The sequence below is a fragment of the Myodes glareolus genome, chromosome 7 (genome assembly GCF_982192425.1).
Source record: "Myodes glareolus chromosome 7, mMyoGla1.1, whole genome shotgun sequence".
Classification (NCBI taxonomy): Eukaryota; Metazoa; Chordata; class Mammalia; order Rodentia; family Cricetidae; genus Myodes; species Myodes glareolus.
This window is the reverse complement of record NC_142032.1, coordinates 25,261,608-25,279,712: the sequence shown is the minus strand read 5'-3', so window position 1 is coordinate 25,279,712 and position 18,105 is coordinate 25,261,608. Positions and strand designations below refer to the sequence as shown.

At 41.8% G+C, this 18,105-nt stretch overlaps 1 protein-coding gene across 9 annotated transcripts in view; it reads right to left on the bottom strand.

The window, feature by feature from the left end:
- Cpeb3 (cytoplasmic polyadenylation element binding protein 3) overlaps window positions 1-18,105 on the bottom strand; it is a 191,716-nt gene that overhangs the window by 23,668 nt on the left and 149,943 nt on the right. For 8 of the 9 annotated variants that reach the window (XM_085693823.2, XM_085693818.2, XM_085693819.2 and 5 more), the window contains 2 exons: window positions 10,393-10,507; window positions 622-803 (listed from right to left, as the gene is read on the bottom strand). In XM_085693823.2, coding sequence (XP_085549949.2) covers window positions 622-803; window positions 10,393-10,507 — 297 coding nt within the window. Of the gene's footprint in view, window positions 1-621; window positions 804-10,392; window positions 10,508-18,105 lie in introns of those variants that run through there. The other variant, XM_085693826.2, reaches the window with a different exon arrangement.

Genomic DNA, 18,105 nt, shown 5'->3' with positions numbered 1-18,105 from the left:
AGTTGAGAGCTGCTCACGGAGTACACAGACTCCCCCAACTCCCAAGCCCTCTTTTTAGACCAAAGGAAGTCCACTCAGTGCCTCTAGAGCCTAAGGAGGCGGTAGCAATGAGCAAAACGGCAGGTAATGTAACATGCATGTGTGTATAAACACATGTGTTTTGTGAGCAGTAAAATTATGTGAAGCCGGGGAGGATGCTGAAGGGAGTTAGTAGTAGTTAGTTCTTGCGATTGCTACCAAGTGGAATGTTACAATTTAAAAATAAAGATAAGTTTAATTTTTTTGTGTACTTCTGAACATGTCAATTTAAGTTTGTTTTAAAAACACTGCCTGGGAGTGATGGGCTCCCTTGTCTTTGTTATGGCATCACTACTCGTTTGGGCACTAAATTCTGCGGGTTTATTTTCATCACCTGGGAGAAAAAGCAGCAAGGCAGAAGTTCCGTCATACCTTCACCACAAAGAATTGTCTCTTCTGCAGGCCAGCTCTGTGGACTCACAGCCTAGTGCCGTGCCAGATACAGCTGCTCTCTTATGATCGCAAAATACTACCCTGCCCAGGACTGCACAGAACAAACTTCATTGCTTTCCCACAGCAATGCCATTTTGAGTGGCTGCTTACCCGTTTGTCAATGTCATTGTGTTGAAGCTGCACAAAGCGTGCACTGATGGCTGCAATGTAGCTCTGCTGATTGGAGAACGCAACACGCCCAGCACCTTTGGGGTACTTCAGCTCTGGATCTGTGTCAATGCCAGCATAGCAAACACCACCATACAAACGGTCCATTATCATTGCCAGTTCAACTGTAAGAAAATAAACACGTCTACGTATAACTATTTGGAACAACTCACCCAGGAAAATGAGGATCATGCAGTCTAAACATGAAAAGAAAACCCATATGAGGGCTTATGAAGAACATCCACAGTCTTACAACTCCACTAGAAGAGCCACTCTGGATATTTCAAAAGAAAATACAAAACAGTTTACACGTGTATACACAGGGGTATGCGGGCATAACTCAAGAGCACTGTATCAGCAATCTGTCCTGACTGTTTAAGTGAACTACCTAGCCTTACTGGCTTGGGGTTGGGTAGGTAAAGCAATTCATGGTGACCTAACAAGTTATGGAGAAATGTCTACTTACAGAGCTTGGGACTGAATGAAACTTCTAATGTATCACTGCCTGTTAGAGCTCAACTGGAATCAAGTTCTTATTCTACGTAGAGACGATATATCTACAGATATAAAGTTTATAAATATAAATCCTGTACTGACAAAAAAGGACAATGAAGAGTAGATTCTATTCCAGCTGAGAAGCCTTCATGACATCTCATATAGAATTCTCAGTATACTACTAGTTAATAGTAACAGCAATGAATAGCCAGCAGCTGTTTCCAAGCTGTATAAACACGCACCCTGCATCTTGTTAGAGGTCTGAGCTAATGGTCTGGTCTGCAGTGCTCACCAAGTTTCCTCCCTTGATTTGGAATATTTTCAAAATGTTTATAGTGAAGTTTGGGGATGGACCATTCCAAGGGTCTGATATTAAAAACTTATGCCCACCGTCGGTCAGGGTACCCTCGAGAGACATGTGGCACTTACCTGTGCTGCCAATTGCCTGAAGGTAATTGTTTACTTGAAAGCACCATCTCCGCCTATGGCCATTCCTTTCAGGCCACCGCTAAGTCCAAAGACTCAGGCCTACCCCTCGGAAGTGACCTAAACACCCATTTTCTTTCAAAACCTACATTTGGCATTTAGAAAGAAGAAAACAGGGAAAACAGACAACGACCAGAGCCAATGCAACAAACACCACCACACTCTGGTGGGAACAGGCAAGGGTTCTGCGGGGCTCAATGGTGTGTTAGGATACCCCCTGAGTTCTACAGATAGATGTAAAGCCAAGTATCACTCATTCTGGCATAATGAAATTGCAAAGGCAATAAGAAAAACTGCTACCACGTCAGAAAAGCATTTTTTGTACTTCAAATTTCTTTTTATACTAGACTGCCTAATATTGATTCTTTTCTAAATGCTCACTTTTTTTTAAAATATTAAGAATGACCTATAACAAAGCACTAAGTTTCAAGTGAGGAAATAAACTAGCCATAACTAGCCCGAGAGAAAGTGCTATGAAGACCAAGCAGCAGAAAGCCATCCCAAATGTCCTGAACGGTCAGGATTACTGAGTCCCAATAACCAGGAGCACTGCTGATTAAACAGTTCAGTGGCCTGCGCTGCAGTCTCCAGCAGCAGCTTGAACATCATCACTTGCACAGCGCAACGAGATCTGCACCTGGAGCCGAATGTCAGGTCAGTGGTTCCTCCCACTGCAACCTCTGATGGCCTAAGCTTTTCCTCACATGGACAATGCTATTCTCAACAGAAAGCAGGGAACTCAAGGAAGGACTGGAAAACATAGCCATTAATGAATTTATTTTAGTAAGATAAGAAATCTCAAGGCCCAGGAAACTAGACACTAATTTTCCAAAGACCAGGTTTGCTCTAGAATGGAAAAGAAAGAAAACACTCCCGAGGCCTGGTGAGTGGCCAGGAAAAGAATGCTGGCAAGGAACCAAGTGGCATTGTCTTCCATAAGGACTCAAAAAGGTATCTCAATGACAAAGGAAGAGAGTGGCTGAAAGCAGGGAGCTCTAGGGTGCTACCATTGCTGCTCTATTCCACAGCAGTCTCCAGGAGTTTCAGGGATCCCCTCATTCCAGAAGTCTCTTTACATAAGCAAAAACATTCCATTACTTTGTGGATCTCTCACTGGGCCAAAGACTGGATCATGACTGACCTCTCTAGCAGTTAGTCATGTCTGCTAAAAGCAGGAACTCTTACCCAATTATGCGTCTATGAAAATCATATAATTTTCCTTCATGAGCTATATATAGTCATTTTTTGCATGTATGTACACGTGTGCATGTTCATGGATATAGGAAATGCACGTGTATGTCTATGTGTGTGTAGAAGACAGAGGTCATGGGTGTGATTTCTCAAGAGCTTGGTTTTGTTTGATACAGGGTCTCTTGCTGAGCCCTGAAGCTTGCCTGCTAGGCAAGGCTGGCTGGCCAGTTAGCCCCAAAGATCCTCCAGCCTCTGCTTTCTCAGCACTGGGAGCCTAAGTAACCATTCTGTTGTCTGAGCTTGCTTAAGTGGGTTCCAGGGATCAAAATCTTCCTTAGGAACTGAGCTTTCTCCCCAGTCCTATGGTATTTTCTTGGACATCAAAACGTCTCCAGATATTTGAGCAATAATGCTTTACACAAGTAAAAGGCAGTTTGTTAAAAGGCTAGGAGAAACCAAAGTGGCTAAAGGAGTAATTTTTTTTTTCAAGAAAACTGACAAATTTTCATCTAATTCACAGCTTTGGTGTGTGTGTGGGTAATTTATTTATTTATTTTGTCTCATGTAGCCCAGACTGGCTTCAAACTCTGTGTAGCTAAAGATGACCTTGAATTTCTCATCCTTCTGCCTCCACCTTTTAAGTCCTGGGATCACAGGCATCTGCCACCACACCTGGCTTCAGTGGCTACTAGGCAAGCATCTTACCAACTGAGCCACACCTTAGCCTTCCGAATCTATATTTTAAGTCTATGTTATGCTCACCTTTGGAGAAAAAGATCAAAAGCAATCAAACAACTGTCTACAGTTAACCATTTCCTCAACCCTAAGTCTTCCTGTGGTGCGCTTCTTGAACTCAGTCTATGTTAAACACTAGGAGATGCCCCTTAAATACCAACCAGAGTTTCCAATATCGAGAAAAGGAGTCACCATTCATAAGTAATCCAATGATTTTAATGCTATAAAGACAGCAGTAGAAACAAACTTCATCCATCCGTTACTAGATGATGGGTGACTAACAGATGATGGGTGACTAAGAGAAAAATCAAGACTCTTGCGTCTTACACATTTCTAATCTGAGAGCTCCCCAATTTTTAGTATTTGTTTTTATTTGTGTGTGTTCGGGTGCCTGCAGAGGCTGGAAGAAGGGGTTGGAACCCTTGGATCTAAAGTTAATAAGCATTTGTGAACCACCCAATGTGGGCGCTGGGATTTGAACTCTGGTTCTCATGAACATCAAGTGCTCTTAACTGCTGAACCATCTCGCAGCACCAAGTTTTTCTATTTTTTAAATAGAAGATGTAAGTTTACTGGCAAATGTTGTGGTACACAGCTACCTTTAGAGACTAGGTTTAGAACTCTCTAAAGTGTCACTAGTGAACACAGCAAAGTCTTGTATATGCCCCCTTCTTCTGATGGGAGGAAAGTAGGAATGAAAGAAACAGGCTGTCATTTAGACTTTCTAGAAGGGAGAGAGAAAAATCAAGACAGTAATTATCTGGACAGATAAATCTTCTGCAGAGATGAATCCATAATCTTGCTGTGAAATCTGAATCCTTAATAAAGCCTATGTCCTATTGAAGAAGCCAGCCTATGATGACAGTGAACCTCAGTCTAAACCTCTCTCTGTAGAGAGAATGGAAAGGGGAACTCCATAGAGCACAGCAAGAAACTTAACCCAAGGAAGACGGGGGTTCGAGGACCAGGCACACAGATGAGGAATTTGGAGTCCACATGAAGTTCATACAGGCAACAGAGAAGAGTCTATAGGAAGTGCCTCAAAACCACTTCTGGTCACCCCCAGTGTCCTCGGGTCTGTCTAGTTACCACAGAAATAATAAGCTGACAAGAGTCAGAGGCCTGTGCTGGGCATACTGCATTTTAGATTGTGTGCTCCGCACTCCTAAACCAAATCAAATCACAGTAGCAGCAAAGCCTCCTGAGTCCTGTTCCCACTCTGGCTCCTGTGTGGGAGCTCCACAGAGCCACACAGCAGAGAGGGAGCAAGAAGAACGCAGCCATGGGAGCATACAGCATTTCATGAATTCTGTCTTGTGCTGACTACACCTCTGAAGCTGAAGCTGAACCCCATTATGGTTCCTTGGACCCGCTCCTGATCCTTCAGATGTGAAAAGGACTTCAGTTCAGAGAGAAAATCTTGATTTCCCCATTCTACTCCTCTTGTTTAATTACTTTTTAAAGTCAGCCTGAAGGCAATGTCTAAGTCTGGGACACTGAGAGCCACGTAAGGTGGCAGAGGAATGAGGATTTCAAAGAAAAATATCACCACATTCATCTTTATGGATTCTAAATTGAGATCTAGAAGTCCTATTTCTTCTCTTTGGAAATAAACAAAAATCGACAGGAAAGGCATGAGGCACCTCGGATGATAAGGGCAGACGAACTTTCTAGGTCTCCTGCAATTGTTAAGCTGGCTCAAGAGGAGGCTGCACATACTTCTATTCTGTTAGATGAGGCTTGGGACATTTTTAAATGATGGCACGGAACACAGTCAGAAGGGGAGCATTTATTTAAGTTCATTAACTCAAACTGCTACCAAGTTGCTCTTTTACTGAGACAATATACTAGGTCTCCACTGGATAAAACAGCTTCCATCGGTACATAGAGCCTAGAGCTGAACCACAGAGACTGGGGACTTGTTGCTGTTTTCACTTACTGCCTCCTCATCGAAAACACAAAGTCTTCTGCATACAACCTCACGAGGTTATCATAAAGACTAAGCATGAGTCAGCAGCTCTAAGCACACTGCTGAGTACACAGTGGCACTTGACTGTTCAGGGTTTTTTTTTCCTGCTCATAAATCTTTGCTTTAAATTAAACTGGCTTGGTTGTTGCTCTATAAGCATTAATCCATCCCAGCCTAACTATTGCTTTATGCTGGCTCAGTCTGTCATGGATATGACAATGTTTGACAACACCTATGGGCAAAGGTTTGTCTGGGAGGAGGAAGGTGGAACACACATTAAACATTATAAAGTCCTTATCCCTACTAGCATGTCAAACCTGGTGTTGACTTGGGCCACTTCAGAGTGAACTTTGGGACTGGATGAGAAAGTGTCTACTGCTGAGAAGCTTGACATACAGTCACGTTGGCCGTCTACCATCTCACAGAACAGAAACGGATATGGTTCCAAAACCATTTACTAACTGCAAATCAGGGTGTGATCCCCAGTTCATATGAGCTATCAGAATGTTTGGACAAAATGTCTGGAATAACGATCCTGAGAAATTGTGAGATATATACTCTCTCCATATGGTATATATCATTCAGAGTCTTTACCTCCCAGGGCTGGACCTGAAGCTCAATGATAAATAACATGCCTGGCATGCATCGTGCCATGGATTAAATTTCTTACACCATAATGGATCTTTACCTTGATGTAAAAGCTATCATAGAGCAACAGGGGTGGGGAGTAGGAAGAGAACAAAACTTCAGGATTAATAGGGAGAAAAAGAAAGGAAAGACTTAGCAGAGCAATGGTTAAGAAAGATCAAAGACCCAACAATAGAGAAACAATGACTCTAGGAGCTCGAGACCTCAGTCTCTCAAGGTGAAGCTACTCTGAAAGGCCTGGTCTGAGCAAATGTTGGAAGAAGTCATCAAGCAAAGAGCATGGCTCTAAAGCCTATTAATTTGGGAAGAAGAGATTCCAAAACTTAGGCACAATCAAGACACCCAAACCAAGAAGATGGAGTGGGAGGAGCACTCACGCAAAGGAAGTAGAGAGCACTGCGAAACCAGGCATTCCGGTCTCTACTTGGTCTCCTTATAGCCTCTGCCTGACACTGATTTACTGTCAGAGGGAAGAGGTCCCAACGCCACAGAGATACACCACAGGGCTTCCTCTGTGTGGGCATTCGGGATACTATGTTGCTCATTACCACTGGAAAAAGGTCAGCATGCGATTGTCTCAGGAACTCACAGAGAAGCAGACAAATGGCCTAGTTCTTCCCTGGGCTCTCAAAGGGATGTGCAGACTTTAGCCACATGGGGGCAGGGTGAGTCTTCTTACAATTTCGCCCCCCCTCCCCCAAGGAAAATGGGATACTCTGAGAAACACCAGATTTAGGACAGACCATCCTTAGCTTGCTGCTGCTGATCACGAAGTGATGGAAGAAAGGGGGACGAGATACAGACAGCAATGTGCGTTACCCAACCTCGACCCACAACTCACCAGGATCCACTTTTCACTGGATCTCCTTACTTCTTACTCCTCACCATTAAGTTAATTTCTCTAGGCCCATGATTTCCCCTGCCAACCTGAATTTTAAAAAGGAGCTTTGATCTGGGTATGGTGGGTCATGTCTGGCAGGAGGATTATGAGTTTGATGAGTTTGGGCTCCACAGTGAGAGCCTGTCTCAAAAACCAAAAAGTTTTGTCAAAGTGTAAGAATATTTAATTCAATAGACACTAGAAGTTCAGTTAGGATAATACTTGCTTCTTTCAAGGTATTTCTATTCAGATGGATAAGAGCTACATTTAGAATAAATATTATGATAGTCCCTATCTTACAATGTCAAAAGTAAAACAAAACAAAACAAAAACCCCTCAAAAGATCTATAGGAATAACATTCCAGTCTTCCAATCACAACAGTTTTTGACCAGGATAAAGGGAAAGAGAAAAAATATTTCCTAAAACCCAAAGCCTTACCTACTAAGTGAGGCCCAAGGAAGACCCTATCCTAAGACACTGATAAAGAAAGCCAGTCTTCAGCCGAGTGATGGCTCGGGAGTTAAGAGCATTTGCTGCTTCTGCAGAGGCTCCAGGTTTGCTTTCTCAGCACCCACGTCATATGGCTCACAAGCACCTGTAAGTCCAGTTCTGGGAATCCAAAGTTCCCTGGCTTCCACAGGCACCAGCCAGCACGTGATACACATGAACTCTTGCAGGCATACAGAGATTTAAAAATCTTTTGAAAAATACTCTGTAGTATCTCAAGACCAAATTACAGAATCATGTTAAAGAATATAATTTAGTCTTCAACTCTCAAAGCATTCCTTGTGTCCTGTTCTGAAGCTTTGGTTCTCTATAGAAAATGATCTGTTAACAGGATGGTGAGATGTTCACTCAGTTCAGTACGGCATGCCCTTGCTGATTTATTTAATAATGGGCTCCCTAGACACTAGGCACCAGTTGCATTCTAGAATGCTGGCAACTGGGCTGGAGGTAACACGGCAAGTAGACCAGTAGACCTGAAGTAAGTAGACCTTACTAGGCTTCTATTACATATCTGCCCAAATAAACCAATTTTAAGACAAAAACAGCCAACTTAAAAAAGAAATACAAGACATATTAGGTATATTCTCTAAGTAAATATATTCTCTAAATAGAACACACACCCTATTTCTGATTAAGCAACTGAATATACTTTTTAAAATATTTATTTTCATTTTTTTTGGCATTTTGAGACAAGGATCTTATGTAATGAAGGCATGCCTTGAACTCATTAAGCAGCTACGGATAACACTGAACTCTTGATGCACCTGCCTTCTTCTTCCATGTACAGGGATGACAGCTGGGTGCCCATGCCCAGCTTTATAACCTAGTATCATTTTTGTCTGATTCTAGAACTTGCAGCATCTTGCTGAAGCTGAACATTGGGTACAATGTAGCTTATTAACTACAGTTCCTGTGACTTAAATCAAGACCTGACAAGTTAAAATCAGTTGTACTGTGTTATGGTTGTAGGCACTGTGTGGTTCTGCCTGACCTGAAACTCACTATGTGGACAAGTTGACCTGGAACTCAAGAGATCCACCTTTCTCTGTCTGGGCTTGCAGGTGTGTACCACTATATCCAGCTTTAGGACTTGTAAAGGTCCTCATATGGGAAGAGTAAGGGGGCGGGGTCAAACATTACAAAAACTTCCATTGTATTGTGCAGTTAGTTGCAAGGTATAGCAGGGACTATCCAACTGTAAAATCTGTGTGCAGTGAAAACTCTCAGTGAGGTTCTTCTTCTCCAGCCTTGCACATCGACAGTCAGAAGAGTCATGCGTGTTCTACAGCACCCCCCTCTGTTCCTAAACACACATATAATTTAGGACCAAAATGCTACAGCTACTCTTGTCTCGAGTTGTTCCCAATGAGTTGGCCCTTCCTGGATTTTATCAAGTAATTTCTTTTGGCTCAGTTTTCATTAAAGAACCCAGAGAGCTCTGATTTTTAGACATAGTATAAAATTAACATAATCACAATATTTTTTAAAGTTCTTTAAAACAGAATTATGATCATATCCCATTTGTTTTTTGAGACAGAGGCTCTCTAAGTAAGTTACCCAAAACTCAAGACCCCTTCTGCTTCAACCTCTCAGTGCTAGAGTTACAAGTTACAAGCCATTAACTTCTAGAGTTCTAAAGGGCTTATGTGGCTGGGGTATGTGTGTGTGTAGACTGTGTAGAATGTGTGTGTGCATGCGCGTGCGTGTAGGTGTAGTGTGTGTGTGTGTGTGTGTCTGTATTTGTGTAGTATGTATGTGTGTGTAGTGTGTGTGCATGTCTGTGTGTGTGTCTGTGTGTGTGTGTGTGTGTGTGTGTGTTTGTATAGACTGGAGTAAGAATTCAAATTATGTTGAGGTTTCTACATAGCCCAGCCTGGCCTTGTCTTCACTCAGTAAGTAGCTCAGGTAAAACTCAGACTTGAAATCATCATGTGTCAGCCTTTGGAATGCTCAGCTCACAGGCTTGTCTGCAGGTTTAAATATAGAGGCATCAGTTCAATGCCACTTCAAGTCTCTAGTTCATTATGGTTCAGCTTACCCTCAGCTGTGTTAGTGTTTCATCCTTGGAAACAAATTAAAACAACAACAAGAATACACAACAGCAACAATGGAGGTAGGCCAAGTGGTAGGCCTGCAGTCTCAGCTACTTGAGAGGCTGAGGCAGGAGGAGTCTAAGGCCTGCTTGGTCTACACAGTGAGTTCCAGGCCAGTCTGGCAACTGTAAAAGTAGAAAGGAAGCTGAGGATATGAGTGCTTGGTCTAGAATGTGTGAGGTCCTGGGTTCAAGGCCCAGTACCACACCAAAAAAAAACACTACACAGAATGGGGAAGATTTTATAAAGCCATAATTTTAAAAATGCCTCAATATGTCTTTTCTGGAAATTTTCATTTCTGGAAATCATTAAAACTAATTAGATCCTGCCTTGCTCGGGGAGGCCCAGGGGTCTAGTATAATTCCCAGCAGTAGTTCGGCTTCTCAATGACCTCATTGAGGTCCTCATGCACTGGACAGACTTCTGATGGGTAACTGCAACACCACCTTGCATGAGCACACACACTGCCAGATGTGGGTGAATAGGAAAGAACTAAAGAGAGCTCATCCTGTCCACAAAATGGTTTAATGAAATGGACTCTTACAACAAAAGGATATACAGCATTTTGGGAAAAATTCTTAACCATAGAAAAGTCAGCTCAGAGAGAGCCTTTCGGAGGCTGTGCCCATCTGACTGGAGACCCAGACAGAGAGAGCGCATTGGGGTTTGTCGTCATCCCTTTTGTCGTGGCATTACTGTTTCCACTCACCAGCTCGAAGGGGTCGTGGAACTCCCCCAACAAAGATAGTTTTTCTGGGGTCCAAAGGCTGAGAACCATCCATTACAAAGTCACTGTCACTTAGGTTCCACGGTCGAATTTGCACCTGAAAAAAAGTTGTTTACTTGGTCCTTACTTCATTTCCATCAACCCCAAATGAGAATAAGAAGACTCAAGATAAACCCAATGTTTGTGCATTTTACAACATCCAAGTCCCAAACAAAATCAGGTTAATTACTAAACCCGATCTGCATCAAGTGCCTCTCAGTCTTGGGCAGGCTACTCAACGCTTAGACACTATGCACAAACCACCTGTGTCATTAAAAGGCAGTCTCCGACAAATCCTGGGTTTTGAATCCAGTTCATTTGAACAAAGCACAGACTGTAGGAAACCTGTCACAGTACACCATTTAGTTTTTTGTAATGAATTCATCTACAGGGAACAGAAAATTAGGAAGATTTTCTAAGAATTACCCATTTGCCTGGATTTTGAATTCTCATCACCGCCCCAAGTTAAAATATTTCCCTTTCAAACAATATGACATAACACAGATTAACACTCAAGTTAGCCACCAATCACAGAGATATCAAGTACTGACAGTTAGAGAAGTGTCTAATTTAATTATTAAACTGATTTTTCCTACACAAGGTTGATAAAGCAAAGACAAATTTAGTGTGTGTGTGCATGCACACACATGCACAACTGTGCATGCAAGAGAGAAAGACAGAGACGGAGAAGGGGCTGGGTGGGGCAGGGGAAAGAGAGCCATGCTTGTTGCAGGAGTTGGTTCTCCTCCTTTAGTACATCAGTTCTAGGGCTTGAACTGAGGTCAGTAGGCGTGGTAGCAAGCACCTTTAACTGCTGTGCTATCCCGCCAGTCCATAAGACTTCAAGGAATATAAAAAGAAACCTTTACAACTTACTTCCTTTTCTAAACTTCCTAACAATTTTCTTCTTAGAGGGTGCACGTTTGTGTGTGCGATGTATGTGTGTATATGCATAGGCATGTATGCCAAATGAGCAGACGTCAGAGAACAAATCTACAGTCAGTTCTCTCCTGAGGATCCCATAGGCCACCAGGCATTGGCATTGTCAGGCAGCAAACAACTTTACCTACCGCACCACCTTATCGCTTGCCTACATTTTTTAAAATTTGGATTCTTAATTTTATGCCCATAGTTAGTATTATTTTATCATACACTAAAAATTAAATACCTTATCAGATTACCCCTAAAACAAATTCCTTTTAATCATAACAGGATTACAAATAATAGTTTAAAACAAATGGACAAAGCAAATGCAAGGCTACTGTTTCCACCCTAAAAGCTAAGGGTGATACTGTTCCCCAAAAGTAACCAGACTGGCAAGAGAGTGGCCATCGAGAACCAGCTGGGAAATGGCACCTGGTGTCTGTCCTTAAGGAGTAAATATGCCCGTCCTCTGCCCCTCCCAGATTAAGACAGGATGCAGAACAGGTGAATTTCCGTACGTTAGTATCCACGGAATTCATTTCCGGTCTCTGTGGCCTGGCTCAGCACACCTGGCACTCCACTCTTGCCAACTCTGCTTCTGTCCGCCTCCAGCTCCTCTACAACTGGTGCTGCTCCTTAGAATGCACAGCCTGCACAGCCCTTAAAACTGTCACCAAGTTTACCCAGGCAATTTTTTTGGAAGAGGGTTTTTTCTTTCTTTTCTCTTTCTTTCTCTTTCTCTCCTTCTCTCCTTCTTTCTCCTTCCTTCCTTCCTTCCTTCCTTCCTTCCTTCCTTCCTTCCTTCCTTCCTTCCTTCCTTCCTTTCTTTCTCAACACGGGTGCTCTCACTAGTCAGCAAGAAACCACAAAAAAATTTCAATATCTTCCTTAGACTCTGAAAACAGGGGCCTGTTAGCAATTCCATCAACACTCTGAAACTTGATTCATCTTTATGGCACAAAAACAAACAAAACAAAAAGCTTCTTTTCTGTTAAATACGGTCAGCTTGGCTAAACCAATAATCCCTGGGGATTCCCACAAGGTGACTTCATGCCTTCATGAGGGTACATCATTAATTTTTAATTACAAACACAAGAATTTCCTGATATTGTAGAGATAAAGACCCAAGTGTTATCAGTTAAAGAAATGGGATTGGGGGGCTGGAGAGATGGCTCAGAGGTTAAGAGCATTGCCTGTTCTTCCAGAGGTCCTGAGTTCAATTTCCAGCAACCACATGGTGGCTCAAACCATCTATAAAGGGGTCTGGTGCCCTCTTCTGGCCTGCAGGCATACACACAGGCAGAATATTGTGCACATAATAAATAAATAAATATTTTTTTTTAAAAAAAGAAAAGAAATGGGATTGGTCTTCAGCACAGAATCCTCTCCTACCTAAAACAGCTGTTAGGACACCCACGCTGACTTTGGTCAAAGTCACTAGCCCCCACCCTCTTTTTGCTTCAGTTGCAGTCTTGATGTGTTGCTCAGCTGGTCTCAAGAACTTCTGGACTCAAATAATCCTCCAGCCTCACCCCCTACCCATGTAGCAGAGACTACAAAGTTGTGTACCCCGACTCCAAAGGAAACACATCACTGTTTCAAAATGAAAATAATTCCCATGTCGTTTCCATAGAGATCTGGTTTCACTTCATCAAAATTACAGGAAACATATTATAGTTTCTGTAATTGCTGTATGCTATAGCTGTTTAAAGGAATGCTGCAGAAGACCTGGGACCTTCCTGTGAGGGCTTTCATCATCGATGATGGCCTTCCTTCCCCCATCACACCCCCACTTCATCATCTCACACACAACCCCATTCCTTTGCCCTATTCTTGGCATTACAGCTTAGGTAAAAACACAGGAAGAAGGCTTAGGACACAGTGCTGATCAGCCCTATTCATGAAACCTACATTTCCCAGCTGCTGCCAGGAAAACAGCTGCACAGAACTGGCACCTCCACAGAGCGATGCAATGTTGGCATAGACCAACGTCAGCACAGATTTCCCTCTCACAATGGCTGCTCTCTCTGAGATACAAGCGACTTCCACAGACTTGTGCCTCCCCACAGGCGACAATGCTTCAATAAGCACTTACGAGAGGAAACGCACAGTTTGTTCTCCTTCAGCTTCATTTGGATGATGCATTCCTAGGAAGGCACTCCTGAGGACCATGAAATCTATGTTTGGCTGAATTATGTGTGTTCTAAATTCGTAATCTTCTGAATCAGTAATATTTTACACAAATCATGCTGGTATAAACATTTATTTATGCCACACAGTAACTTTGAACATCAGTGTTCAATAAGTCGCAGAGAATGCACCACTAATAAACCCCCTAGTCAATGGTGAAAACATGAATTCCCCTCTGAGGTCTCACAACATGTGTTGTGCAGAATGGAAGTCCTCAGAGTTGCGATGTCAGACCACTGCTATTTGGGAAAGGCTGCAGATTATCTACTCCTTGGAGTTTCAGGGCATTCACCGATGCACTTAATTAAAAACTCGAAGAAAGTCTACAGGAAAGAAACCTGCCCAACATTGTTAAACACAACATATCAAAATTTTTTCCATGCAATTTTTTTTAACATAACACCTACTATAGTTCATATTTTGACAAAACTGCCTTGCTGCAAAGTCTTTCATAAAGTACCATGGATGACTGACTGGCCAGAACACAGCTGAAAAGATCGGAGAGCCAAGGCCTTTTCCTTATTTCCTGTTATTACTTTGTAAAGGTTACCTCTACAGAAATAAACTTTAAATAGATAAGAGTAAATTTAAAGGCGGATGGTGGTGGTGCCTTTAATCCCAGCACTCTGGAAGGCGGAGACCAGCAGATCTCTGTGAGTTCAAGGCCAGCCTGGTCTACAGAGAGAGTTCCAGGACAGGCTCCAAGGCTACAGAAAAACTCTGTCTCAAAAAACAAAACAACAACAAAATCATAAATATGATATAGTAAATTAGCTGATACATTTAAATATTAGATAGTTGTCCAAAAAATTAAAAGTACTCAGACTAAATTTCATTAAATATATGTTACCAAATCACTTATTTATTATTTTTGCTACCAATAAAGAATAAAATACTAAATACGGATTTAAATTAAAAACTAAAATTTCAGTCACATAAAGATAAAGGTGATTAGTAGAAATAAAATCAAGCCAACTACTAAGAAAAACATTAAGAAACAAATGGATCATTTCTTTGGACTGAAGGATATATGCTAAAAGAGACTTCAATGAAATTTAACAAAACCTTCCAAATTAAAATGCAAATGTGTATTTCTGTTCTATTTTCAATTACAGAATAAAAGAAAACACAATGGCCTTCCATACTGGCTCACACCTTTAATCCCAGCACTTGGAAGGCAGAGGCAGGCAAAGCTCTGTGAGTTTGAGGCCAGCCTGGTGGTCCACACAGAGTTCCAAGACAGTTAGGGCTATACATAGGGACCCTGTGTAAAAAGGAAAAAAAAAAGAAGGAGAGAGGGAGGGAGGGAGGAAGGGAGGGAAGGAACGAGCAAAGGAAGAAAGAAATAAAAGAGACTAAAGGACTTCAAGGTTTTTTGTTTTGTTTTAAACACCACTTAGCCTTCCTATAATTTTATAATTCTCTATTTAGACTAAGCATTTTGATATTCATAGATCAAATAATTTTGTGGGCACTCATTTGGAACACCTTGCCCTATATTCCATCCTTCTGGTTATGCCCCCCCAACTCAAAAATCCTACTGCAAGGTGTCTTGTTCCCATGTGTTTATTCCAAGGCAATTCTAAAACTCAACAAACACTTCAATCTGATGTCAGTGCAGGCATCTGAGCCAATATTTTCCCATCCCCACCAGCTGGCTATTAGTTCTCTTTCTTATAAAGCTCTTCTCAGAGCTGAGAATCTGTCTACTCTAACCCTTGTCCTGATATCCTGTTTTTTCCATTCCATACCCTGCAAATTCCTACTCAGATTCTTTGAGAAAAGAACATTTTTCTTTCCCAATCCTACAATGCTTTACATAAAACAGAAAAGCAATGGTGTGAACTATTCGGAATGTTCTCCACAGCAAGCTGCAGCATCCCATCTCGTCCTCACTGCCAGGATGAGTCAGCTAAGCCCGGGTCCCCTGACATATAGCTGCCACGGGTCAGTTGTAGTGATGGATTCTGACCCATGTCAGCTGTCAGCAAGTCTATTTTAAGCACCACAGCCCTCATCAAATCACTAAAGTATGCCAGCAGAGGCAGAAAGAGAGGTTTTAGAGTTTGTAAATCTCTTTGCCTCTTTCATGATACAAGAGCCTGCTTTATTATTAAACACCAAAAACTAACAGTTATAGCAGCAGGATTTGTGAATTGAACTTTTCAAAGCACATACATATTTGGAATTTCAATTTGAGCCAATTTTCATCTCATAGATGCTAATAAGCAGATCAGTCAATTTCCAGGAATAGTTGCCACCTATTATTCTAAATTACTCATCAGAAAACATATTTACATTATGACGCATAACAGTAGAAAAATTACAGTTATAAAGTAGCAACAAAAATAATTTTATGTTTGGGAGTCACCACACCATAAGAAACTGTACTAAAGGGTTGCAGCATTAGGAAGGTTGAGAACCATGGCTCTAACTGATCCTCAGACAACAGAAGACTCAGAGAATCTCATCAAAAGAGCCAGAACTCTTTCTGGATAGATAGGCAAATTCTCTTGTGCTCCCAGAATGCTCCAGGTGCCCTACCAGGCTTAGTCCAGGTACAAAAGGTAAGTGCTGTGACTTGCACTACGCTATGGAGCCTACTCCACACAGGGCTTTACAGCTTCTTAGAAAACTTCACCTACTAATGAAGGATGGTGTCCGTGTACTCTTTCATATGGGTGCTTAGTGAACAAATAGAGAATGAATAAACCATACTACAAATTGGCTATGGAATGCATGTATGCACTATGCACTATGCTGGGGTTAATAAAGCCAATATTAATTAAATGCTACACTGAAGACACAAGCAAACACTTTCCTGTAAAGAAATGCTTTCCTGACTGAGTCATATCATCAGAACATTCTTCTCCATACATGACTTCCCAGCCTCAAATATTCCCTATGACGCTTCTCTGGTTCACTTACCAGTCACACACCTACTTCCCTTCATTAGAGCTAGGGTCCTCTGAGGCTAAGCCCATACATCTGTGTGGTCCTGATTGCCCAGGAAAGTGTGCAGCCCTAAGGAATGCTCTATGAAGAGTTATGATGCTCTTTCCCCTGCCTCCTTTTTGAAAGAGAGTCTCACCGTGCAGTCCACTCTGTTCTCAAACTCAAGATCTTCTCAGTACAGCCTTCCAAGTGCTGGGATTATAGGCAAGTACCACCACACCCAGCGTGGCTACTGCCCTTCCACAGCTCCCGGAACATGTTCCTCATTCTTCAACTTCCAGGGGCATAGGAATAATGCACTGTGTTGGTTACCAGTGGGTGCTCTGGGGCTCAGGCTTACTCTGTGCCCATTTCTATTGTTACTAGATAACAGGTTAGCCATGGAATTAGACTCAACCTTGTGCTCATCATCATCAAATGCCAATCAGAAAGCTGACTGGCTTTGAAACCACTAGCACTTTACACACCTAAATGCATCTCTCTGCTATGCATTTTCTTTTCTTTTCCAGAATGGCACAGACTTTGAAAATATGAATTCATTTTTGGGTTAAGAAATCTTTTATAAACTATTTGCTTATTATTTCATGTATATGAGTGTTTTCTTATGTGTTTGCATGTGTACTACATGTATGTAGGATGCTGTAAAGGGCAGAAGAAAGTATTTAGCATCTTGGAACTGGAGTTACATATGGTTGTGAGTTGCCATGCGGGTGCTGGGAATTGAACCCTGGGTCCTCTGAAAGAACAGCCAATCTTCTTAACCAAAGAACCATCTCTCCAGCCCCTGAGTGACCTTTTAAAAGCATAGAGTTCTTGTAAACTAATAACCACTAAGAGAAAGCAAAATATGTACTATGCATTTTCTAAAGTTACACTTAGCCTTACTATACCCATATGCTATACAAATGGTCTAAATCTGAGGGAACCAAGGATGTAAAAATGAAACCATTTCAGGACTGAAATCAAGGCTTCTCTGACTCCACTTTAACTATGTCACCAGCATGTGAGGTTTCCTATCCTCTAGGCCACTGGCTGGAACCAGAGCTTCCTGGAGGACTGAAGATGTATTTCTTCTAGTAAGCAATCACTTTCTTCTCTTCAAACTCAAATCTGCCTGTTGTCTATACATTAGAAATGATCGATAGGAGATGAGGGCTCAGCTAGAGCCCTCACCTAGAATGACCATGGTCCTCTGTGCACGTCTCAGCACTAACAAAAACAAGAAAGGAAGTGGCTAACAGATTATTCCTTGATCTACTGACAAAACTAGCAGTTAGTAAATCTCTCTCATGTCGTATGATATTTTGATTGTGTTCTGACAAATAAAGCTTGCTTGGAGTCAGAGAAGCAGGAGCAGCCACCAGTCACCTCCTACCTCTATCATCCCTCGGTCTGGCCAGCCTTACTACTTTCTGTCTCCTTTCTGTCTACAGTTCTCCAAACTTCTACGATTAATTTAGGTCAGCTGCTGGCTATGTTAGAATATAATATGTTATATTATATAACATATAATATAATATAATATATATGTTAGAATATAATAAAAATATCACACAACACTCTCACACAGAAAAATGATTTAGCAAT